The sequence below is a fragment of the Prionailurus bengalensis genome, chromosome A3 (assembly GCF_016509475.1).
Source record: "Prionailurus bengalensis isolate Pbe53 chromosome A3, Fcat_Pben_1.1_paternal_pri, whole genome shotgun sequence".
NCBI classification, from domain to species: Eukaryota; Metazoa; Chordata; class Mammalia; order Carnivora; family Felidae; genus Prionailurus; species Prionailurus bengalensis.
The window spans coordinates 14,818,438-14,843,905 of NC_057354.1; the positions used below are offsets into that span (position 1 = coordinate 14,818,438).

General features: G+C 55.0%; 1 protein-coding gene across 1 annotated transcript in view; it reads left to right on the top strand.

The window, feature by feature from the left end:
* The first annotated feature begins 1,877 nt into the window (after window positions 1-1,877).
* CDH22 (cadherin 22) overlaps window positions 1,878-25,468 on the top strand; it is a 66,779-nt gene continuing 43,188 nt past the window's right edge. The window contains exons 1-3 of the mRNA XM_043553808.1: window positions 1,878-2,280; window positions 10,503-10,797; window positions 22,915-23,034. Coding sequence (XP_043409743.1) covers window positions 2,026-2,280; window positions 10,503-10,797; window positions 22,915-23,034 — 670 coding nt within the window. The 5' untranslated portion in view covers window positions 1,878-2,025. The remainder of the gene's footprint in view (window positions 2,281-10,502; window positions 10,798-22,914; window positions 23,035-25,468) is intronic.

Below are 25,468 nucleotides of genomic sequence, written 5' to 3' on the forward strand. Positions count from 1 at the left end.
CGACAGAGCGGGTGAGGAGGGGGTGGGACGGGGTGCTGGGGGTGCTCGCAGCAGGGTCACGGGCCCTCCTGACCTCCGTTAGTTCAGGGTGGGGCCTGCAGGTGCCCGTGCCCGGCAAGAGCACTGGGGAATCAAGCATCTGCAAAACGGGTATAAAACACCAACCTTCACAGCTGCCGTGACTCACACAAGTCAGTTAAAGGGATGAGAACTGGCCTCTTTGGTGCCGGCTCATAGGGGGTGGTCTACATTTCTTCTGCCCCCCGAGACTCCAGCCACCTGGGTCACCCGCAGGTGGACCTCTGCCCAGCCACACCCCTCATGCTTCCAACCTAACTCGCCCCACCAGCCGGACGCCTCCTAGACTGCCTGCCTCTGCTCCTTGCCCTTTCTTCCCACCGGCTCAGATGCCCCCTTTTCCAAGAAACAGCCCTAATTCCCTCCCCCCCACCTTCCCCTTGCGGACACAGGTGCCCCCTCCCTTCCCGGAGGCCCTCTTACAGCCCTGCTCACGCTCTGCCTGGCATTTAGGTTGTTATTGGGAGGTCTCATCCCCACGCCTCTAAACTGTGAACTTGTTTTTGTCCAGCCCAAACCTGGCCAAGCCGATGCCCCGTGGAGTTGAGTTGTTGAACTGAGCTGAACCGGGCTTGGGGAGAGGGGTGGAGATTGAGGCCCTCACCTCCACTCACTTCTGTCGGTGCCTAAAATTCCTCCATTAAAGCAGCATTGCTGTCCCCTGTAAACACCCACATTAAGCCATTATTCATCATTATGGCTTGAGTAGGAGTTGGTCCCTCAGATCCTTTTTTGCCGAAAGCAGGATCTGATGGAGGGGTGAGGGAGGGAGAGATGGATTGATCTGGGGACCGCAGTGCTGGTCCAGGGTGGGGGTGGGGGGGAGAAGTGTGTCTCAGACCCTGCAAAAGGAATGTTTTCTGGGGGAATGTGGAGACACCGTGGTAAGCTCAGAGGGCTCGTGGCCCTGCCCAAAGTCACTCGACACCTCCAAGCAAGGCCGTTGGGGACTCATGTGCCCCATCTCTGAAAGGGGCTGTGCAGGGACGAGCAGGAGATCCGAGGGCCTTCCTTGGGCTCCTGGTTTGGATGAAGTGACCTCTCACCTGCTGTGAGAAGGCAGGAGTGTGGGTGGCAGGCTGGGTGCTGAATTCTGTGCACCCAGGAGGCATGGGTCCTGGCAGCCCTTGAAGACCCCTTCTAGAAGGACCTGCTCCCTCTCTGGGGCGGGGGATTTCCAGGGGCTGGGCTGGGCTAGATAGATTGTCAGCCAGCGTCAGGGGGAACAGCTGGTAAGGGCCCTGCTCCGGTGGGCATGGGGGCTCCTGGAGGGAGGACCACGGGGAAGGAGCCGGACCTGGGCCGTGAGAAAGTGGGCGGAGGCTGAGAGAGGACAGGCGTGTGATGGGAGTTGAAAGGAAGATTCCAGGGCTGGGGGCTGGGGGTGGGGGTGGGGAAAAGGGGCAGACCAGACCCTGGCCCAAGAAGGCCGGGATCACGACGGGTCACAGCAGGTGCCTAATTAGTACCTAAAAGAAGAGCCGTCGACTCAACCAGCCCTGCCACCACAAGGCGCCCCCTCTGACGCTTCTCTTGTTTCTCTCGCAGGCTCGGTCCGGTCGGGACGGCCCCTAGTCCTCCAGGGACCCGCCCGGCCGCAACCAGCACCCCTCCGCGCGGGGACCATGGCGCACGGCTGTCTCGGGAGCCGCGGGGGCGCCGCCTGGTGATCCGGCCGCGGCGGCGCGAGGGGGGCGCGGGCGGGGACCCCGGGGGCCAGTCCATGCCCCGGGAGCGGCCGCGCCCCCTCCCCCTGCAGCCGGGCGCCCCCGCCGCTGGGCGGCGCGCAGGGCCAAGGGCCTGTCCGGGTGCCCCGTCGGGGGCGGCGCCCCGGCGGCCGCGCTGAAGCCACCATGTGACGCGGCGCCGCTCCGTGCTGCCACCGAGCGGCGACGCCCTGGTGCCTCCCGTCCATGCTCCTGGGCCCCGGCCCGGCGCACGCGAAGCATGAGGCCGCGGCCCGACGGTCGGGGGCTCCGGGCGGGAGCCGCGCTGTCGCCCGCGCTGCTGCTGCTGCTGCTGCTGCCGCCGCCGCCGCCGCTGCCGGGACGCCTGTGGGCGGCGGGCACACCCGCGCCGGCGACGCCCGGGCCTCGGCAAGACGGCGCGCCCGGCGCGGGCCGCGTCAAGCGCGGCTGGGTGTGGAACCAGTTCTTCGTGGTGGAGGAGTACACGGGCACCGAGCCCCTGTACGTGGGCAAGGTAAAGTGGGCCCCCGCACCCGCTTCCCCGCGCCCGGGACCCCGGAGACACCCACTGGGAGGCGCGAGGGACCCCAGCTCCGCTAACCTCCGTCCCAGTCCCTGGTGCCTCCGCCCAGCCGCGCCCCGCCTGGGGCAGACGACGGGGTCCTGCCCGCCGCTTCCCTCCCCTGCCCCACGCCCTCCTCCGGTCCCTCTCCCCGGTGCGTCTCGGAGAGTGCTAGTAGGTAAACCCAGGCCCCGCGTCTTGCATCTAGACCTGCTCGGGTCACGCACGTATTCTCTCCACTCTGCTTAAAATTCTTCAATAGCTTCCCACGCGCTTGGGGTCAAGTCCAAATTTCGTCCCGTTGCCCACAGAGGTCTGGCTCCCCCTGCAGCCCCATCTGCCACACTCCTCTGAGTTTCAGCCCCGGGGCTCTCCCGCCGGTCCTTACAGTGCCCCGCCCAGTCCTGCCCCCGCCGCTTCGCCGGGGTGATTTCCTGCCCCGCAACAGGTCGGTCCTGCTCTTTCTGCTGATTACACTGTCCCCAGAGAAGCCATCCTGACCACACCAGGCGTGGACAGATCCCCTGTATGTGGCCATCCCTCCCTGTCATGTGCCCTCCAAGGTCTCCATAGCTTTCCTTCATAGCACTTAATTAGGCATGTGTTTGTTTGATTGTGCAGTTCATGTATGTTTTTCCTTGTTTTGCTTACTGTTAAATCCAGCACAGACACTGCTCGCAAACTGTTCATTGAATGAATGAATGAATGAATGAAGAATGAATGAAAGTGACTTTCTCAAACTCCCTGAGTAAATGCTCGTGAATGTGGCTAAGGATCTGTGCCTTCGGAGTGTATGAAGCTGGGAAGGACTTTTGTTCAGCCCTTCCAATCCCTAGCCCCGCATGGGTGTGATGCTGGAGAGGCAGAGGCTAGTAAGGTCCAGCCTCTGCCATTTGGAGGCTCCCCGGAGTAGCAGAAATGCTCTGGTAACACGTTACAGGGTAGCACCTTGCACTGAGCAGACGGTCAACAAATGGTATCTGTTGGCTGGCTTCGTGGGGGAGAAAAACACCCGAGCTGGGTTTTGGTGTATGAGTAGGAGTTCATCAGGCTGAGGAAGAAGAGGGCATAGCCTCTGCAAAGACTTGGAGGCCTGAAGGAGGCTGGCTTATTCAGAGGCTTGTCAGCAGTTGAGATATGGAGGCAGAAGCTGCTTCTAGGGTACAGTTCTCTGGTTTCTGCTGAGGCCGGTCAGCCTTCCAGGAAGTTTTGGTCGGCAGACACGGGGAAGAGACCAACTCTGGAGTTGCCTGTGTGCTTAACGAGTCTGAGAATTGGGAGACTGACCGACGTGCTCATTTCGGAGGCTCAGGGATCAGGGAGGGGAGGAAAGCCTCGATGTAAATCTCTAGGTTTGTCTTGCAAGAAACCTAGATTTTCTTTGGGTCTAGACACAGTAATCCCTGGTCCTTGGCTACTTTCCCTCCAGACGTGGCCTCAAGGTCACCCAGCCAACTAGTGGCAGAGCTGAGGACTCCTGACTCCCAGCCAGGGCAGTGAGGTGGCAGGGCTGGCAGAATGGAGTCAGGGGGTGGGAAAGAAGGAACCAGTACCGTCTGGGCCGTAGCTGATGGTGAGGAAAGCTAAGAAGGCAGGCTCGGGGGCCAGACGCACCTGAGTTTCGGGCCTGGTTTTGCCAACCCGTGAACCATATTACTTTGACCGAGTTACCTCACCCCTCTGAACCTGTGTCTTCATCTGTGAAAGGGCGGCTACAAGAGACCATGTCCTAGCGTTGTTGGAAGGATTAAGGAAGAAAACAGCCTATTCGGTGTTCAGCCTGCCGCATGTTCGTTGTTGTCTCCTCCTCATTCTCCTCTGAAACACTCTCCCAGACATTCTCCAAACCTCTCCCAGACATCCAGGCCTGGGAGATGGACTTGGGTCCAGGAAAACCCCAGAGAGACGGAGAAGGGCTCGGACACATCTGTCTAAACGTCAGCTTGATGATCTCGGGTACCTGGGCTCTGTTGTCTGCCCGGCCACTGGGGCCCTGAGGCCTCCCCAGCCACCCAGGTCCTGCAAGGATGAAGGAAACCCGCCCCTGATTCAGCACTTTGCACTGCATCCGGCACGCGTGAGCACGCGTGGAACCCTACCTCTGTCTCCAGGAAACACCGTCTGTCGCCTTACTAAGTCCCTTCATTATAAGGCTGGGAAACTGAGGCCTGAGGCAGAGAACATCATACCGAGGTCACCTAGCAACCTGGTGACCAAACCAACCCAAGAGACCCAATATCCCGACACCAGCTGCGGGCCCAGTGCAGTGTAACTGCCCTTGGCTGTGAGCCAAGCACCGTGCCCCGCCCCCGTGTCCTTCTTCTCCTTGAGGCAGCCTCTCCCAACATCCCCACTGCTGTCACGACGGTGTTATCCTCCCCTCCGGCATCTTCACCCCGAGCCCCCCTCTCTTATTCCCAGAGCCCACCTCTGTGCGGGGAGGAGAGAGAAGTTTCCACCCCTTTGCAAACATTTGCCCAGAGCACGCTCTCTTCGGAAAAGCAGCATACAGCGTGTGGCTCCAGGGGGCCGCCTGGAGCCAGGCAGCCGGGCTGGATCTCAGCTCTGCCCCTTACTGTCTCTCTGATCTTGGGCACGTTATTTAACCTCTCTGAACCCTGGGTTCCCTATCTGCCGAGACAGGCTGTTACTATCCCCTCCTCAAAGGGTTGCGGTGAGGGTTCCCCGAGTTAGCATATGTCAAGGACCCAGCATAGCTCGTACCTGCACCTGGCATGTGCTCCGTATTAGCTTTTATTATTAAAGGTCTCGCCTGGTATTCCCACCACCTCGAGCCTCCCAGCTACACAGACGCTACAAACCCCTGCCCCAAACCCCGAAAGCCTTCTTGGCAACCTGATGTCCTGCTTTCTCACCACGAAGCGGTGCGGGGGGTGAGGGGGGTGGGCAGGGGGCAGGTGGTCTCTGAATATTCCGTATTCAATAAGAATATGAAGAACATGAGCTTGGACTTTTAAAAACCACCTGTCTCCTTCCCAGCCGAGCCCTTCCCACCTTCGTGTGGGCGGTCATATGTGCACACACGCATACACACACACACACACACACACACACACACATACCACACTCTCTGGCTCTTTGGGAAGCAAGGACTTCTCGTTTCCGTGAATTCACTGCTTCCTGGTCCCCCGCCCCAGGGAGCCGCTGGGAGCATCCGTCCTTGTCGAATTCCAAAGGTAGCTTAGCAACAGCACCATCCGCCGAGTGAACCCCGGGCGCCCAACGGTAACCTATTTTACAAGCGCCTTCTTCATCACTCACCGCCAGACTCCTGTCGGCACCCGGCACCCGCAGGAACCGCCGGGGCCCCGTAGCGGGTAGTGGTCGCCACCCAGGCCCCGCCCGCACCGGCGGGGGGCTCCCTCCGTGGTCCTGCCCCCTCAGCAGCCCTGCCCACCTCTTCCAGGAACCTTCCCGCAGCACCCACCCTCAAATCAACCTCCCAGATTTCCATACAATCTGGGTACTTTGACTAATCCCTTTTCCGAACTGTAATTTCCCCCGGGGCTTCTGTCAGCTGGATGTGGATTTTGTAGGATTTTTTAATTTTTTTTTTAAAAAAAGATAGAATTATGGGGTCAGCACTTATGACCAACTCCTGTGGGCGGTGAGATCTATTTTAGATATACAGCAGGATTAAAGTGGGGAGGAGAGCAGATTTAATTAAGTTGCTAATATTTAAAGAAAATTGATGAACTCCTGGTTTACGAGAAGCACAGGCGTGAACAGACCCCCTCATTCTGGGAGGGGGGGGAGGCTTTTTATTTGATTTGCTTTCCGTTTAAGTCCTGGACTCGTTTTATTTGCGTAGCTGCACTGTCCGTTTAATTGTCTTTAATAAGGAAAACGTACCTCTGCTCGCATTTAATTTTGATTTAATTAGGAGGAAGTAATTAATGGCCTCATAAATCCTATTTTTCAGTTCCCCCCGGGATGAGAAGCCATCACTCTTGTGTTTTCCACATTGTTTATGATCAAGGGCTGGGGCTTGAGGAGGGGGAATTTCCTCTGGGCCAGTCCACACTCGAGGAGGAGGAGGCCGTGGAGGAAAGAACCCAGGATGCAGAGTGAGGCCTCAGGGTTGCCTCTTGTTAGCTGTGTGACTTTAGGTAGAATATAGACCCTCTCTGAGCCTCGGCTTGCCAATCTGTGCAGTAGGGAGAGAAAAACCTCTGATTCACAAGATCATAATGAGACATCAGTGAGGTTACGGTAAAGGGTCAAGACGTGTGTCTGGTGGCTCTTCTCCACCTGGGGTTTAACAGTGATCGGATCCTCCAGAAATCCCAGAAGGCAGCTGGGGAGTCTTGCTGGCAGCTGTATGTTTCACGTTCATTTATTCAATACGTTTTGGTGCCTGGCTGTGTGCTGGGTCCTGGGTAGATGGGAACGAACAGCCGCATGCTTGGTCCTCAAGGCGCTCACGTCTCACACTCACACGTGCATATACTCTTACACACATGCACACGCGCACACTCCATTCTCACTTCCCCCCGTACTTTCTCTGCAGGCCCAGGCATGGGGAGGTCAGCGGCCACGAATCAAAGTTAGTCCACACCCCTGAGGCTCAGGACAGCTGGGGAGACAGATGTGCGACACTGAGGTGTTTGGGGGAGTGTGGAGCGGGGGGGGGGGGGGGAGCGTGCGCAGGACGAAGTGGGGGTGGGGGGCACCTCAGAGGGTTGCCTGAAGGAGAAAACAAGCCAAGTTTAAAAGACAAGAAGGTAGGGGCGCCTGGGTGGCTCCGTCGGTTGAGCATCTGACTTCGGCTCAGGTCATGATCTCGCGGCTCGAGAGTTCAAGCGCCGCGTTGGGCTCGCTGCCGCCAGCACAGAGCCCGCTTCGGATCCTCTGTCCCCTCTCTCTCTGCCCCTCCCCCACTCATTCTCTCTCTCTCTCTCTCTCTCTCTCTCAAAAACGAACATTAAAGGCAGACGACGGTACTAGGAGGTACTAGATGATGCCCCTGTCTCTCCGTCAGGTCAGGATTTCAGCCTGTGGTCTTGTGTCAGGAGACGGGGACGAAGGGTGACCCTTACTCCCTCCTGAGACCGGGGTGGGAAAAGGAGACTAATTTGCATCGAACACCCACCATGTGCCAGAAGCTTCCGCACATTGTCTCATGGGTCTTTGGAGCGCAGGGGAGCAACAGCGTGTCCTTTACAGATGAGAAAACTGAGGCTAGGAGAAGGACAGCTTCTGGCTCAGGGCCACGCAGCAGGGCAGTGGAGAGGCTACTCCGGTGGCTGGTCCTGAAGCCAAAGCCCGTCACCTCTCCTGATCTGTGATGTGCAGTCCTCTCCCAAATGATGAAAGAGAGGCCGCCTGTGACTGGGGCCGGGACGAGGCAAAAGGGGTGTGTGTCCGGGCCCCCTCCTCCAGCCAGGCTGACAGATCCGCAGGGGCCACAGACGGACAAACTGCACTTTGGAGTCAAACAGCTGTAGGCCCAGCTCAGTCTCCTCACCTGGGAAAGGGGGATACATTGATGTGCATCTAATTCCATCGTGGAATTAGATTTCTACAGAGGCCCCACAACACATCTGGCACATAGTAGGCGCTCTGTACATAAGAGCACTGTCCTCCAGCCTCCACTCACAACCGAGAGTCTTGAGAAGTGTCCTTCTGGGATAGAGACCCAGGTGCACTTTCTGACTCCGGAGCTGGGACCCAGGCAGGCTGGGCAGGCAGCCCCAGCCAGGCCCAACCCCGCAGCTCTGAGCTCTTGGTTCTGGCCCACGTCACTCAGCCCGGTCTGACTCTGCAGTCCCCGGAGGGTAGCCACTGGGCCACCGCGTAAGCCCCAGGCCATTCTTCACAGAAGGACATCGGTGATATCACCGCTGGGTTCCACTCCCTCCTCCCCACCCGTCACTCGTGAGTGATCCCTGCCCGGAGTCTGAGTTCACATGTAAGCAAGTAAGGTCTGCAGGGACAGGATAGAGAGCCAGGGGACAGAAAGGGAAGGCGGCGATGATCTACAGAGGGTTCGGGTCATTATGAAGTGCTCTCCTTTAATCCTCACTGCACCTGTGCCAGAAGGGGTTTGATCTAGTTTCTCAGGTGGGCGAACGGACTCAGAGAAGAAACATGAACAAGCCCATGATCCCAGCGTGGGTGAGTGATGGGATCAGGAGATCGGCTTCCCGAACTTAGCTGTGTGACACGGTGAATGACTTCCCCTCTCTGTGCTTTAGTGTTCTCATCCGAGAAATGGGGAGAATAATATATTTCCTAGGGCAGAGCTGAAAACTACTTAGATGATAGCTGTTAAGAATCACCCCCCAGGCTGTCTGTTCCACCACACGGCTCAGAAACGTTCACTGACACAACAAGCAGGCGTGGAGGCACTCGCAGACGGAACGAGTTGACCCTCTCCTGTCCCCATCTCCCCTGGGCAAAGGTGGAGGGAGGACATAAACAGCAAACAGGAGAGACGGGTCTCCTCATCCCCGGCACTGCCGATGATTCAGGGCTGACGTCCTGAGATAATTTTATTGGGGGCATTAAACTGAGTTATGAGGTTTTTACAATCCAGCCACTTATGAGAAATCTATTAACAGTAACTGGACAGGAAGAAGGCTTCTCGGTGGAGCCCAGAACGGGCATTAATTGGGGCAATCTATAACAGGACGGGGACCCGGAAAGGTTCCACCAGACGCCTCCATTTACTCCCCGCAATTTCTGCTGAGAATCAGCAGACTCGCCAAAAAGAGAGAGATGCCCATTAATCGGCTAATGAAATATGAAAATGTTTATGGGCCATTCAATCTTCCAAATGGCACTTCTATAATCCACCTTTCAGACACAGAGTTCCACTAGCAGAATTTATACCCGGGTTCCTCCCGCGTGGCAAGGGGTGGGCTTTCGTCCCTCTCCGTGACGACTTCATTGGCACCTGTTATCCTGCTGAGTGGGCTGGGGTACCTGGCATTCTGGCCCGAAAGGGGCCTTAAGGATTCTGTCATTCGCATTCAATCTCTGTAGAAGCTTAGAGCGGGGCAGGGACCCCCCCAAGGTCACCAGCTTCATTGGATGATTTTCCCTGTGCCTAGAGCTGCCTCAGAAATTTGGGCATTGGAGGATCAGGACCTAGGTGTTTCCGTTTCGGAGAATAGCCTTCCTCCTGGTCCCTTGCCTAAGAAATCTGAGTTCAGTGAAAACAGCCTGGGCTTTGGAGCCTCACAGTGCCTGGATTAAATCCCAGTTATATATAGCTAACATTTAGTAAATAATATAATAATAACGATAGCTACCATTTATTGGACACTTATTATGTCTCTGGCAGGGCTGATTTTCAGCTGGTACACACCAGTACAGTTGAGCCGGTCGTTAAGATAGTGGAAAAGTAAATAATCTCTCTCCTCTCCCTTGGCCCCAGTTGCCTCAGCATCTTGGACCTCTCCTTGATCCCGTAGCCACAGGGTCCTGCCTGGCCCAGCAAGGGCCCTGCTGCGATGCCATGGCAGTGCCCCCGCCATGTTGGCTGGTAAATATCACGTGCCCCGTGGTGCCAGGCAAGTGCTAATATCTTCTGTGGACTTTAAACTGAGCCCCCCAGCACCTCGAGGAGGGAGGTGCCCGTATGATCCACGTGTTACAGAGGAGGTGACTGGGGAGGCCCAGAGAGGTGCAGTGACTTGTGCGGGGACACCCAGGGGGATGATGCTCTAGCCAGGGCCACGTCGCACTGCCTCCTCCCCCCCGAGGGCTGCTCCCAGAAGGCTTGACGACGGAGTGAGAAAGCCCAAGCCGGAGGCCAGATCCGTTCCTCTAGCTGTCTGACCTTGAGCAGACCATCCCACTACTCTAGTCCTGAGGAGGAAAAGGAAAAAGAAAACCAGCTGTAAAATAGAGACAGAAAACCTCCTCTAGCAGGTTGTTTTTTGTTTTTTTTTAAAGAAGTACGTGAATTGCTTAGCACAGCTCCTGGCACGGAGGAGGTGCCCCTTCGGTGTGCATCCCCTTTCCTCCCCCCTCCCTTTCTCTGCTCCCTGTCCCCACCACATGCCAGGCTCAGAGTCTGGCGGGGGTTGGACCTAGAACTCAGGGTGAGGTCAGAGACAGCCATTTGGAAGCTTGTTCGAAATGCAAGCACCAAGGCCCCCCCCCCCAGACCCACTGACCTGCCCCCCCCCCCGCTGCCTCCCCAGATCCACTCGGACTCGGACGAGGGTGACGGGGCCATCAAGTATACCATCTCAGGCGAGGGCGCTGGGACCATCTTCCTGATTGATGAGCTGACGGGAGACATCCATGCCATGGAGCGCCTGGACCGGGAGCAGAAAACGTTCTACACGCTGCGGGCTCAGGCCCGGGATCGCGCCACCGACCGCCTGCTGGAGCCTGAGTCGGAGTTCATCATCAAGGTCCAGGACATCAACGACAGCGAGCCCCGCTTCCTGCACGGCCCCTACATTGGCAGCGTGGCTGAGCTCTCACCCACAGGTGGGCGGCGGGCTCCAGAGGCTCGGGGCTGAGCCAGGGCGTGGGGGAAGGGGAGCTACGGGGCTCTGAGTGGGAGCCTGCTGTGGGGACTGGCTGACACCCTAGAGGGGCAGGAGAGACAGGAACCGCTGCTCCAGGCAGGCAGGGGGTACGGGCATGAGCCCAGGTGCCCGCAGGGGCTCAGGCATAGTTATGACCCGGTCACAGCTGCGCCCCTGGACAAAGGCACACACATGACCTCGGGCACATTCACGGACACAGACCCCACACGGACACGGCCCTACATATGGACGCAGCGACACCCTGGGACACGGACACGCCCCACGTGCAGTCACGCACACGGGCCCAGCCCCACTTACAAGTTCGGCTGACCTGCACACGGCCCTTCCCCGGAGCTCAGCCCCACGCAGACCTCGCACGGCCCTTGGCCACAGCCCCTACACAGGCGCGGGTGCACCTGCCCGCAGGCGCTCCTGTACCTGGAAACGGCCAGAGCCGAACACAGCTGAAACGAGGCCCAGCCACACAACCAGACATGACCTCACCCCCAGCACAGCCACATACGACCCCACTCAGGAAACAGCCCCCCACACACATGGAGCTGACGCACAGACACAGCCACCCCTACAGAGACACGGGCAAGAGCCACAGACAGATGTTACCCTCCGCGGGCCAGGCTCCACCAGAGTGTGGCTACAGGAGGCCATGAATGTGGGTGCAGGCTGCTGTAAACACACACACACAAGCGCGCGTGCGCGCACGCGTGCACAGGCCCACACGTATGCCTGGTGTGCATGTGCATTCACACGTGAGTGTGCAGTGACCAGATGTGGCTGGTCAAACGGCACTTTAAGGCCTGTGCGTGCACAGGACGTGCTATGTGTCTGTTTGAGTGCATTCATTCATTCACTTAACAAGCATGTACAAGGACCTACTAGGTGCCAGGCACTGAGAACATGGCATTGAAAAGGCAGACAAGTCTCCCCATCACGGAGGATACTTTCTGGCTGAGGAAAACAGGCGGGAAGCAAGTGAACACACACGTCATTGGTCTGGGAAGGCTTATCTGAGGAGATGACATTGAATGGAGGCCTGAAGGTTGTGAAGGATGGGCCCTGGGGGAAGAGCATTCCAGGCAGAGGGAACCGTAGCTGCAAAGGCCCGGAGGAGAAGTGGAGAGGCGATCGGGTCGTGCAGCCCTGTGGACCACAGTCAGGGCTTTGCCTTTTATGCTGAGCAAGCCGGGAAGTCAGTGGAGAGGCTTGTGCAGAGGACGGATACAATCTGACTTAGTTTTAACAGGATCCCGTGCTGTTCGGTGAAAATTAGATGGTGGTGGGGCTGGCCGTGGGGCAGGGACAGAAGCAGATTGCCCATTGAGAAGGATATTGCAATTACCTGGGCAGGAAATGGTGGTGGCTTGGAACGAGGTGGGACCAGTAAGGGTATAGAGAAGAGGTCGACTGTGAGGTGTATTTTGAAAGTAGAGCTGAAAGCATTTGCTAATGGATGGGATGCGGGGTGCGAGAGAGAGACAATTCGGGGATGATTCCCGAGATTCTGACCTGGGCAATTAAACTGATGGGATTTCCATTTACTGAGACGGGAGGAGCAGCTGCAGGAATAGGTCTGGAGGACGGAGGGACATCAGGAGTTGGTTTCCATCGTGCTGACAAGCGGAGACCTTGCGAAAGGCACTTCAATATATAGGCTCGGTGGAGACATAAATCGAAAGTTGTCAGTAGCAAAGACCCGTGGACTTTCAGAGCCCAGTGACTACCTAGAAATCAATTTTGAAAATGGGGGAAACTGAGGCTCAGAGGGGCAGTGATGTGTCCATGGTCACGTGGCAAGTCTTGGACTTCCTTGGTCCTGCAGCCCCTACTCACCGACTCAGACTCTGGCCCTGTCTCGCTTCATCCCAAACGGACCAGAAAGACCAGAAAAGGCCAGAAAGGTGGGAAGAGATGAGGCTGGAGAAGGAGGCAAGAACCATACCCGAAGGACTTGAGGGAGGCACCGAACCTGGGAAAGACTTAAGCAAGGGAGCGATGGGCATTTAGAAAGCTCCCTCTACTACAGTTCGGAGAACGGGTGGGGACAGGGGACTCAGAGGGAGGCATCCACCAGGTCTCCACCACTTCACCCCCACTTCAACTCTGAGAGATGGCAGGACTGATCCCATTGGACAGATGGGAACGCTGAGGCTCAGAGAGGAGAAAATGTGCCCACCGTCACACAGCAAGTCGGTGACTGAGGAAGTCAGGGCTTGGGTCCCAGACTGTTGGAGTGGCAGTGTCTCTGTGTCAGACTTGCGCGAACCAAGGCCGAGAGAGGGCAAGGGCACATCCAAGGTCACCCAGATTGTTGGAAGCAGAACCCCCCCCCCCCCACCCCCCGCACCCGCCACCGCCGGGTTCGTGAGTATCAGCCTCAGGCGCCCCTGTGCTGCCTCACCTCCCTCTCCCAGCCTACTGACTCTGACATTCAGCTCAGGGAAGAGTCAGGCATTGGGACTCAACTCGGACAAGCCAAGGAACCCAGGAGGGGGAGGGAGGAAGCAGAAATTAAATTAGTTTATTTCATTTGAGCAACTTTTTGAAGGGAAAGCAAATCTGACACCGGGGTGCTTGCGGAGACTGCAGGCGGCTTTGAAAATCAGTCACAATTACTGAGCCTCCTGATCTGGGCTGAGGAGGGCGGGCCCGACAGGCGGCACCAGGATCTGGGCAGCTTCCGAGATCAGAGGGAGCAGGGACGCAGCTTGGAACATGAAAGGCGGCGGCGCTCGCAAATTAAACCGCTCACAGCTTAAAAAGGAAGGGAAGTGTGCCGGGGGCCTCCGATGAGCCACGCTTCTGAGGAGGGGCAGCCAGGCAGGCCGAGCCTGATGCGGTGAAGCAGGTCCTGCGGCCGACAGTCAGGAGGCCTGGCTCCCTACGTGACCTTGGGCAAGTCCCTGCCTCTCTCTGGGCACAAAGTGTTCTTCTAAGCACCGAAGGGGTTCGTTCACGCAACAGACATTTACTGAGTGCCTACTCTGTGCCAGGCGTTGGGGATGCTTAGGAAACCTACATACATATAGAGCAAGGAGACAGACAAGAAAGAAATAAACAAGCCAATATAGCATCAGCCCTGTGGTCCAAATGCTGTGAAGCTAAGGGAACTGGGCATTATATTGGGGGAGTGCTATTCTAGAAAGAGGAGTCAGGGTGGCCTTTTTTTTTTTTTTTATAAAAGAGGACATTTGAAGGAACCAAGGAGCTATGTGAAACAGTGGTTTAATACTTCGTTGTGCACCCACATTACAGTGTATTGTTAAAATACAGACTGATGCCCCTATTCCCCCCAGGGTTTTTGATTCAGCAGGTCTGGGCTTTTAGAAATGTTTGCATTTTTAAAAAATTCCGAGGCGATGCTGCTATTGCTGGCTCAGGAACCACACTTGGAGAATCACTAAGCTGGAGGGAGACTGTTCAGGCAGCGAAAACAGCAAGTGCAAAGGCCCTGAGGCATAGTGTGTTTGTCACATTTGAGGAATAGCAAGGGGTCAGTGTGGGTGAAGAGAGGAGTAAGAGAGGAGGGGAGGGCGTCCAATGAGATCAGAAGAGGTTCCGGAAGCCGGATCATGTAGGACGTTGTAGCCATTGAAAGGATTTTGGTTGTGCCGTGATCGAACTTATACTTTTAAAGGCCGACTTGTTGGCCACCATGTTGAGAATAGACTTTCGGGGACACACTTGGAAGTAGGGAGATCGTGCGGGCGAGAGGTGAGGCTGATTCGTAGGCGAGTGTAGGGTTTAAGAAGGAATGGGATTCCGGATGCCTGTTGAAGGTAGAACCAACGGGGTTTGGGAGGGATTGGATATTGGGGGGTGAAAGAGAGACAAGGCAAGGGTGATGCTGAGATGGGGAATGCTCCAGAAAGAGCAAGATTACAGCACAAAATGAAGACTCCACTCTCAGACACGTTAACATTAAGACGTCTACCAGAAATGCCAGTGGAGTTGTCAAGGGGACAGTTGGATCTCTGAGTCTGGAGGTCAGGAGCTCGATCAGGGTCAGAGATTCAACTGTGGAAGTCATCAGCAGAGAGGAGGAACTTAGAGGTCGAGGCTGGGTGAAATCAACAAGAGAGTGAGTTTTGAGAGAAAAGACTTGGACTGGACAATCGCTTCATGTTGGGGGCACCAGACCCCTACCCACGAGTGTCACAACCTGGCCAGGGGACAGCAAGTCTCTGCAGGGCTTTCATGCACGATCCAACTGCACCTACTTATTAATGCCAACTACGTATAAGACAGTATGCTTGGCACTGTTGAGGATGCAGAAATGAGAAGTTCAAGCCAACACACATCTATTAGCCACTGCTTTATTCTGGGCACTGCAGGGGATGTAAAGATAAGTAATTGAATTAAATCCACAAATGTTTATTAGCACCCATTATGTACAAGGCCTCCAGTATACTTGGCTCTGTCTGGGTTGCAAAGATGAGTCACCTAACTTAGCAAACATTTATTAGCACCTACTTTATATATAGCCCCAAGGGGGTAGAAAAATAACCAATTGCTTTCAATTCAGTAAACACGTGTTAGTGCCTACTGGGTACATGGCAACTTTGCTAGGTATGTGGGGATGGAGAGATGAGCGAGGGCCACTCCCCCTGGCCTCAAAGTGGTGTCAGATCAGTTTCGTCTCTGGGGCCAACTCCGGTCAATTGGCAGTGACTGTAGGGTTGTGTTGAGAAGGAGTCTGAGGCCTCGTTCAAACTCTGGAGAAAACGCCGCAATCGATTAGTGATGTCTGCTGCGAGCAAAGGCAAGAGAACGGGGTGGCTCATTTGAAAAAAATTTTTTAACGTTTATTTATTTTTGAGACAGGGAGAGACAGAGCATGATCAGGGGAGGGGCAGAGAGAGAGGGAGACACAGAAGCCGAAGCGGGCTCCAGGCTCGGAGCCGTCAGCACAGAGCCCGACGCGGGGCTCGAACTCACGGACCGCGAGATCGTGACCTGAGCTGAAGTCGGACGCCCAACCGACTGAGCCACCCAGGCGCCCCCGGGGTGGCTCATTCGGCAGAGGATTGGCATTGTTGGGCCCTGGGACTGGGGCTCAGTGGGCTGTGGAAATGGGCAGGGGCTCTGCCATGGCTGGTTTTTCCACGTATCCCAAGTCCTCTGTGAGCAGCATCTTTAATAGATGGAAAAGAGGCCGTTTTGCAGTACAGTCCACGCTTCTTGGGACATTTACTAAATAACAGCTGTCAGCCAACACTGCTTTCACAGAGCTATTTCCCTTTATCCTCACAATCCTGGGGAATAAGCAGGGCAGGTATTACTGTCCTCATTTAACCAATGAGGAAATAAATGCAGAGAGCGATAAAGTAACTTGCCTGAGTTTCCAGAGTAAGAGCTGGGGCCAGAACCGGACCCAGAACCCGGCAACGGAACCCAAGCCACTGGCCTCAGCCTGTGTGGGAAACAGCCAGGCACAGGGCCTTGACGGCTTGCAAAAAGCGCTTTCACGTCCCTGATGTCCTTTCGCTCCCCCGGGCGCTCTCGGGTCAAGGGCTGACATGCCCATTTCAAAGCTGAAGAAACTGAGGCTCATGAGGGGAAGGAGATAAACATTGGAAGAACGTACTCTCTGACTGCTGAATCCTGTGCTAGGGGGAGGGGGGCGGTGGCAGGGAGGAAAGGAGGAGGGCGGGAGGCAGTGTGTTCCCCAAGGGTCTCATTTGGGGAGGGCAGCAGCAAGCTGGGAGCCTCCGATTGTCCTGTCTGCAGCCAGAGAGAGTGTGGCTCAGCAGCCCTCGGGCCCAAGCCAGGAATCAATCGCTGGCCTCTGCAGAGACAACTTCTAAAGATGTTTTTAATTAAAGTCCAGGAAGATCTATATGTGCAATATCTCCTTGCCTAGCAACGGCACTGGCTCTCACCACCCAGGATCGGCGGGGGCGGGGGTGGGGGGCAGAGGACAGGAGAGTTTTTGGTGGGGAGAGGTGGCAGAGAGGAGCAGAGGCCCTGGCCCTCAGGAGTCGTCCCCATGGCCCAGGGAACCTGGGCGGTGAAGACGGTATCCCTGCCTTTCTTTGTCGTTTCCATCAACAAATTATTCAACAAACACGAGCACCGTCTCTAGGCCAGGCCCCGTGCAAAAGGGTACGGCACACAGTGGGTGCTGTGTAGATGTCGGATGACTGAATGGAACTGAACTGTAAGCAAAAAAAAAACAGGCAGAGGGATCCTATCGCAGACACTTGCAATGTTTCTGTCCCAAACAAAAAGGTGACCAGACTACTTACTAGAGGGTCCCCTTTAAACGCGGAAAGGACAGAGAGCACAAGGGTCTCACACTGGAATGGAGGAGAGTCCTTTCTCTCAGGGGGACAGATTAGGCTCCCACAAATATTCAAGGGTGGCCTGCACGGGTGAGTCCGTGGCTGGCACCTATGAGGAGAAAGGGAGGGGCCAGGTCGCAGAGGTCACTGGAGCCCCTGGAGAAGTGTGTTGGCAACATAGGGCAGCCTCGTCCAACGGAGCCAGAATTGCTGCTTCTTTTTGTCCCCCCTCCCACTCTCTCCCACTCTCCTCTTGCTTAATATGTATCTCTGCCTGTCTCTGTTTCTATATAAGTCTACTTTCTGACTTTATCTCTGCATTTCTACTTCTTTCTGTCACATTCCGTGTTCCACTTTCTCCCTGTCTCTATGTATCTCTGCCTCTCTGCTGCTCATCTCTCCGTCTCTGTCCTAATTTCTCCCCATATGTCGGAGTATCTGTTTTCCCACTTTTCTTGCTGCCCGTCTCTCTGAATCTCTGCCCCTCTAATCCCTTGTCTCTCTGTCTCTGACCCATTTTCTAGCCCCTTCTCTCAGTGCCACCCTCTCTGTCACTTGTCTCTGGGCCTGCATCCTCCCCCTCTATCCCTCTATCCCCCTCCCCTGCAGCCACACTCCTGCATTCTCCAGCAAGTCATTAGGCTGCCCTGGCTGGGTGGGCGAAAGCTGTGGAGGCCAGCCCAGTGAGCCTGCGTTATAAGTGATGATCAAAGAGGGAGCTGGGAGGGAGAGTTTGAGAAGGGGTTTGTTTCCCGTGTAATCTGAACGTTCCCAGGGACTCGACAAGTGGTTTTTAATTTTTAATAGAAAGCATTCCGCGCCGTTCTGGCAGCAGCAGGGGGTGGGACTCATTTTTTATAAATGTTTGAGAAGCTAAATGTGAGCTGAGGGTTTCCCCAGGCCCAGCAGGGCAGCAAAGGGAGGTAGGGAAGAGGCAGGATGGTAATAATTACAAACATCTTCGTAATAATGACACTTGGTCACCTCGTTTGAGGACTCTGTTCTTTTCCAAAGTGCTTCTTCTCTTTCATCTCATTAAAGGGCCTCCCTCACCCAGGGAGGCAGGAAGGAGGAGGTGTTATCTCCATTTCACAGAAGGGGAACTGAGGCCCGGTCAGGTTAGTTTTCCCACAGCCACGCAGCTGAGGAGTCGGCGGGGATGACTTCCTTAAAGTCCCCTCCATACAGCACCACCTCCTTCCTGAGCTAACTGGGACTCCTCCTGGGAGTCCCAGAGCACAGATAGTCAAGTTGAGGGGACAAGAAAGGAAAGAATTCTGGCCTGGGAACCAGGCCCCGGGTTCCAATTCTGACTCCATGACAAACCATGTCAGAGCCACCCAGATAAACCAGAGGTGAGGGGTGACCATGTCCCCCCCCCTCCTAATAATGGTGCCCAGGCATCTCCTACTCCAGGCCGAGGACGCAGCCCCAGAGACCTTCTGACCATGCAGAGAGAGGAGAGAGGAATAAACGACTGAGCGCTGCTACATGGTCAGCTTTAGCAGCCGGGTACATCCATTATCTCTAGTCCTCGGAGCATCCCTGAGAGGCAGAGGGGCGTCCTCTAGATTAAAGGTGAGGAAAGAGGTCAAACAGGGAGAAGGATTTGACCAAGGGCACAGAGTGAGGAAGTGGTGGGATTTGAACCCAAGGGTCACCCAGGGTCATCTCCTCGCAAGAGGGTCAGCTGTCTCATGCTGGTTTTGCCTGGGAGGAGCACTGCTGACTTGGTGGCGTGTGTCACCCTTACTTCTTCCTTCCAGGTTCCGGTCTCAGCACAGGTGCAGTGAGTCCAGGAGGGTGACCTGGTGGCTCCAACAGACCTGGGTTTGAGTCCTTCCCTACCACTTACTAATGGTAGAACCTTGGGAGGGTCATGGAGCAAAGGCTCAATGACTCAGTTTCCTCATCAGTTCAATCAGGGGTTTGGTTTAGGGTGTCCGTTCTTAGCCTGGGATGAACTTAGAATCACTGTGGGAGCTTTTAAAAATACCCTTGCCTGTGCTCCACCCCAGGAGAGCGCTGTTGAATTGGTCTGAGGTGGGGCTCAGCATCAGTTTTATTTTAAAGCTCCTAAGAGATTCTAATGTGCAGCCACGTTGAGAAACACTGGTTTCTGTGCTCTCCAAGGACCAGCCTTTCCGTAGCTAACATTCCACATGGAACCCTGGGCCCTGAGATCCTGTTTTACCCAAGAATCATTTGGGCAACCTTCCTATGCCAGCCTATAGGCCCTTGACCCCATGTAGCTCAACAGCTGGCTGGCATAAGCACCACGACAGTGACCAGCTCATCCTAGCCAATCCCGGTCCTGCCTCTGGAAGTCTGAGCTTGAACCAGCTGTTGGGCAGGAAGAATCCTGAATGCAGCTCCTTGCCATTCCCCTCCTCTACCCTCCCTCTCCTTTCTCTGGCTCTTCCCTCTCTCACTTGCCTGTCTACTTCGACTCTTATTGACCTCCTACTTTATAAGGCCAGACACATGTGAGTTTTGATATCAGATGGGCCTGGGTTTGAATCCCGCCTCTTGCCAGGTGAACTTGGCCAGGCGCTGTCCTCAGTTCTGAACGTGGGAAATCTATTTGTGTTCTCACAATGATCCCGAGAGTTTGGGAGTAATACTACCCTAATTTCACAAATGAGGAAATTGAGGCACAAAGGGCTTCATTACCTCACTCAGCCTCATTTCTCTGTCTGTAAAGGGGAAATCTTACTAGAGCTTACTTCAAGCTTATTTTGCAAATTCCATGAGATAATATACGTAAATGGCTTATCGTAGTATCTAGCACAAAGTAGTTATTCAATAAATGTAATCTATCATTATCATCGGATAATGATATATAATAGTGGGTTTTGTTAATATTTATTATTAATTCACATTTTCACCCTTCCTTGTGCATAGCAGTTTCCTCATCTGTAAAATGGGACTGATGTAGGATTGTACTATGCTTGTTCCCATCAGCTCACAAGAGGGAAATAGTGATTTTCTGTTTTGTGAGCCAGTTGATCCACATTGGTAGCTTGAAACTGGCCCCAGTGAGAGTATTTGGAAATCAACATGGAAATCAACAAACACTACAAAGCAGGGCCTTCCTCCCCACCCATCTACCCCTTGGAGACGATGGTTAAACATTTACCAGCACAACACTGCATCCACATCATACAGTTGACCTGAGGACTAAAGGAGGGATTGGACATGATGGTCATTATAAAATACAAAGTGCTGAATGTAGGGGGTATGACCCCGAGGTGGCCTCATAGCAGCCATAGGCCTGGCACTCTTTTCTCTGCTCATTCTGGGCTACGGCTGACTTGTGAAGAAAGTAGGAGGGGGTCTGGAGCTAGGGGAGCCAGTGGTGAATCACTGACCCTTCACCATCCCCACGTGTCGGCATTAACTGTAATGGCTGCCATAAAGAATCCCGGATTGGGGAAATGATTCCATCATTCCCGCAGGAGTCCCTGGGATGCAGCCAGGGAGACAGGGAAAGAGAGGGAGAGAGAGAGAGAGAGAGAGAGATCAACCATGTCCCTGGGGAGTCACTCAGCCTGACATTGTGCCTTGTCCAAGGGTGGGGGGAACAGGCAGAGGGGAATGACAGGGAGACCCTCTCTCATAACAGTTACAACAGCTACTGTTTATTGAGCACCCGCCATGGGCCTGATGCTTTATGTATCTTCGCCCTTTTCAGCATGTCTGTGAGGGAGGCATGATTGTACTCTTGTATACTGGCGTGCCTTGCCTCCGAGACAGCAACAACCTGCGTTTACGGAGTTCTCAGCAAGGGCCAGGCACTGTCCTCGGTGCTGAACATGGAAATCTATTTGAATTCTCAAAACCAATCCCAGCAGTTTGGTAGTGCCATCATCCTCATTTCACAAAGGAGGAATTTGAGGCACAGAGGGATCTGTGACGTGTTCAAGGTCAAACTGCTAATAAGTGGCGGAGTCATCACTGATCATGATTAAGTACCCTGGGCCACCATCCCCAGAGCCACTCTGCCTGTGCTGACTCTGCCACCCACCTCTCTTTGGTCTCAGAGAGTCCTGGGCTCAAATCCCACCACTTCCTCTCTGTGTGCTCTTGGTCGAGTCTTTTTACCTGTTTGACCTGTTTCTTCACCTGTACCCTGAAGGGGCCCACTCTGCCTCTCAGAAACACTATGAGGGTTAGAGATGATGGATTTAAGTGGCGGGTAAAGCTGGACATTCGCTTCTCTGGGCAGCCCTGACGTGGTTGACATGGAACCACAGCTGCCAAAGAGAGGCGCATTGCAGGGCCGGTTTAAGAGGCTCAGGCTGGGAGGGGGGACACGGAGAAGGAAATGAGAAATGCAAAAGAGTGAAAAATAAATACATGTGTCTGTCTGGAATGATCGAGGGCCCCAGGCTGGAGGCGGGAGAGGCGGGCGGCAGGCTGGGCTTAGCAGAATTGCTGCAGTAGCATTTCCAGAGCCTCACTCATTAGCCAAGCAGTGAATGGGCCTCCCCTCCCAGCGTGCCACCCTGCTGGCCCAGAGAGTCCAACTTCAGCCACAGGAGGGCCCCACCCAGAACCTCATCAGGTCTGGGCGCCATCCCCTCCCTAGCAGGGCACTCAGAAGGCAGCATCTGCTGGAAGTGAGGTCTGAGTCTCATCCCCTTGGGTGAAACTTGAGGTCTCAAGTCTCATCCCCTTGAGGTCCTGAGCCCCGCCCCCCCCCCCAGATTCCTCTTGAGTCTTCTACCTCACCCCCTGCTTTCTGGAAAAGTTCAGATGGCCCAGAAGGCTTTGCCTGTGTCTCCATCCAACCCCTCCCCCACCCCTCCCCTCACCCCCATCCTGTCCAGCCTCACGTCCCAAGCCCTGATTTCGTCAAATTGAACATGATGTCAAATTAGAGCCATCTCTGGGACAGGCCGAGAGAAGCTCCCAGTTTAATGAGGCAGCGTCGAAAATCAATAACTTAATTGCCGCTGTTTGATGGACTTTTATCCAATTTATACTCTCCCCAGCAGCCTACGTGCAGAGCGTGCGGAGCATGTGGAGAAGTGTGTGTGTGTGTGTGTGTGTGTGTGTGTGTGTGTGTTTCTGGGGGCAGGGACTGTCTGGGCACCTAGGGGGAGGGGTGAGGAGGGCAGGAGGGCCCATAGCCAACTACTTTCCAAAGGGAAAGCTGGGCCCTGCCATCCTCCTGCCCCAGATACAAATGACACTGGCCTCTGAGCCCCAGGGAACTTGGTTATCCTCTGGGCTGCCCCAACTCTCATCGGGTTGGAGGGGGAGGAAGGCAGGAGAAAGAGAATTCCCTTGAGAAGTCAGGAGGGGCTGGGGTGGGTAGGGAGACCCCTGCTTTGTGAGTCAGGTGCCTGGTTTCCAGTCCTGGCTCTAACCCTGACCCTTATGGCCTTAACTGATGAAGATGACCATTGCCACCACCCACTGAGAGACCGAGCCTAGTCTGCCCTGAGAGTTTGAAATGCATTCCCTCGACGTTAAGAACCAAGGACTACCCCCATTTGCTGACGAGGAAACAGATTCAGAGAGGCTGCCTTCCTACAGCTGGGAGCCACCAAAGGGAGATTTGAATCCTGCTCTGATTCTATGGTCATGCTTGAGCCACAGGAAGGCCCCAGATCAGGAAGCGGGTTGGGAGTCGGTGTGGGGATGGGGACTGTGAGGGGACTGGCCATGACCTCCAGCCCGTATCTCCTCCCCCAGCTTCCCTGGGGTGGGGAGGACAGGCACAGCGGCCCCCGGGTGACCCCCCGTCTCTCTTGGTCCCCCGGGCCCAGGCACGTCGGTGATGCAGGTGATGGCCTCGGATGCGGATGACCCCACGTACGGCAGCAGCGCTCGGCTGGTGTACAGCGTGCTGGACGGCGAGCACCACTTCACCGTGGACCCCAAGACCGGTGAGGGGCGGGGCCAGGCCAGAGGGGCGGGGCCTGGGCGGGCTCGGAGGAGGGGCGTGAGAGGGCGGGGCCAGAGGGCGGGCCAAGGTCTGCGATCCGCCTTCTAACCGGGCAGCGCAGAGGGTGAGGCAGGAGCGGGAGGCGTGTTGCCTGTTCCAGGGTTGCAGAGAGGGAAGGGCGGCCAGACAGAAAGAGCGAAGGGCTGAGGGACAGAAAAGAATAGGCCTGGGGGCGCCGGCAAGACTGGCAGAGAAACAAAGAAGCAGGATGCGGCCACATGGGGCCCCCTGAAAGGACTTCGGAGGTCCGAACTAAGCGGCCCTCGTGTCCTTGGTGCCAAACTGAGGCTAGGGTGGCCTGCAGCCCTTAGGGGGCCGGTCGTACGTGTATTCGGGGGAGTCAGCTGGTGGAGGGCATCTTTGCAGCAGTTGTGAACGCTCTGTTCAAAGGGCAGTTGTTACGGATCTGTTGGGAGGACCCCGTTGGAGAAGAATGACTTCCTGGCTTCTTCTCCCTCCCCCGGCACCACCAAACACAGCCCCCACTCACTTCGTCTGAGGTTAGAACCCGATGACGTCTCTGAAGGGCCTTGCCAGAGTGGCAGGGAGGGCAGAGGAGGAGAGGCCCAGACCAGAGAAGCGCTGCGCTGAGGTCACACAGCGGGGCGTGGCTGCGGGCGCCCAGCGGGGTGTTCTCCCTGCGCCCGCGGGGGAGGGGCAGGGCAGGGCAGGGGCGACGGCGGGAGATGAGACGCTGCAGCCCCGAATGTTTACCTGGTGCCGTCTTGGGACTCACAGTCCGGCGGGGGCTGGGGCACACGCACGAGCAGTTGGGATGCAAAGTTGTGGGAGGTGGTGGCAGCTGATCCCCCAAAGGCTCAGAAAGTGCGGTCCTGAACGCGATTCAGAGAGGGGCATTCTAGGCAGCGGGCATGGTGCGGGCAAAAAACTAGGAAGGGAAACAACAGCCTGAGGCATGAGGGGAATTGTAAGCAACTCAGGACTGGGGAAGCAGGCAGGCTGAGATGTGACGTGGGCTGGCTGGCGGGGGCCCGACTGGGCCCAGTCAGTATAAGCCAGGCTCAAGACCTTGGATTTTATTCTAAGGGTAGTGGGGGAGGGTGTATGTGCGTGATGGATCTGGGTTTTGGGTTTTTGTTTGGGTGTTTGTTTTCTTGGGGTCGGGGGTTAAGGATTCCAGGCTATGAGCACAGTTATAATTGTATTATCTCACACATAGTATCTTTGTCATTTTTTTTTCTCCTTGCAAAAGTAATACATTTTAGGAAACATTCCAACATTTAAAAATGTTAAAAAAAAAAAGAAAGAAAGAAAGAAAGAAAGAAGAAAAGGAAAAAGAAAACAAAATTCCTACCTATCTCCAGTAATTGTGGCCCAAAGGTAGCCACTTGGTGTATATATCCTAGGAGATTTTGGACTCACTCACTTGAAAAATATTAAGTTTAAGGGGCGCCTGGGTGGCGCAGTCGGTTGAGCGTCCGACTTCAGCCAGGTCACGATCTCGCGGTCCGTGAGTTCGAGCCCCGCGTCAGGCTCTGGGCTGATGGCTCGGAGCCTGGAGCCTGTTTCCGATTCTGTGTCTCCCTCTCTCTCTGCCCCTCCCCCGTTCATGCTCTGTCTCTCTCTGTCCCAAAAATAAATAAACGTTGAAAAAAAAAAATTTTTTTTTAAAAAGAAAAATATTAAGTTTTTTAAATAGGTAACACACTGCAAGGTTCAAAACTCAAAAAGTAGTCCAAACAGATATTTAGTGGAAATTCCTCACCCCTTCCAGTCCCCCAGCCGCCCAGTCTGTGTCCCCAAGGCAACCAATGTAATTTTCTTGGATATCTTTCCAGAGCTATTCTATGCATGTACAAGAAAATAGGTACATGTATTTGTTTTATTTTTCTATACAAACGGTAGCTATAAACACACACTATACACACTGCTTGCCTTTTTCACTTAACAATACATCTTGAAGATTATTCTATATCAGTACATAAAGAGCTTCCTCATTCTTTTATTTAACAGCTGTTGTGGATACACTAAAATTTATTTCACCAGTCCCCTATTGATGGACACTTACGCTGTTTCCAATCTTTTGCTACAACGAACAATGCTACAGTGAATAACCTCATACATATATCATTTTGTGCTTGTGTGAGTATATCTGCAGGATAATTTCGGGGAAGTGGAGAAGCTGGGTCAAAGAGCACATGCATTTGGAGTCTGGATAGATAATGCCGAAATGTACCAGATTACACTCCCGAGAGCCACGTGGGAAGGCACCTGTTTCCCCTCCTCCTCACCAACACTCTGGGTTCATTGATGACTTTTAGGCAGGGAAGTGACATGCTCAGGTTTTCATTTTAACAAGATCCCTCGGGCTGCTCTCGATAGCATGGCTCAGAGGCGGGAATTGAATTCAGGGA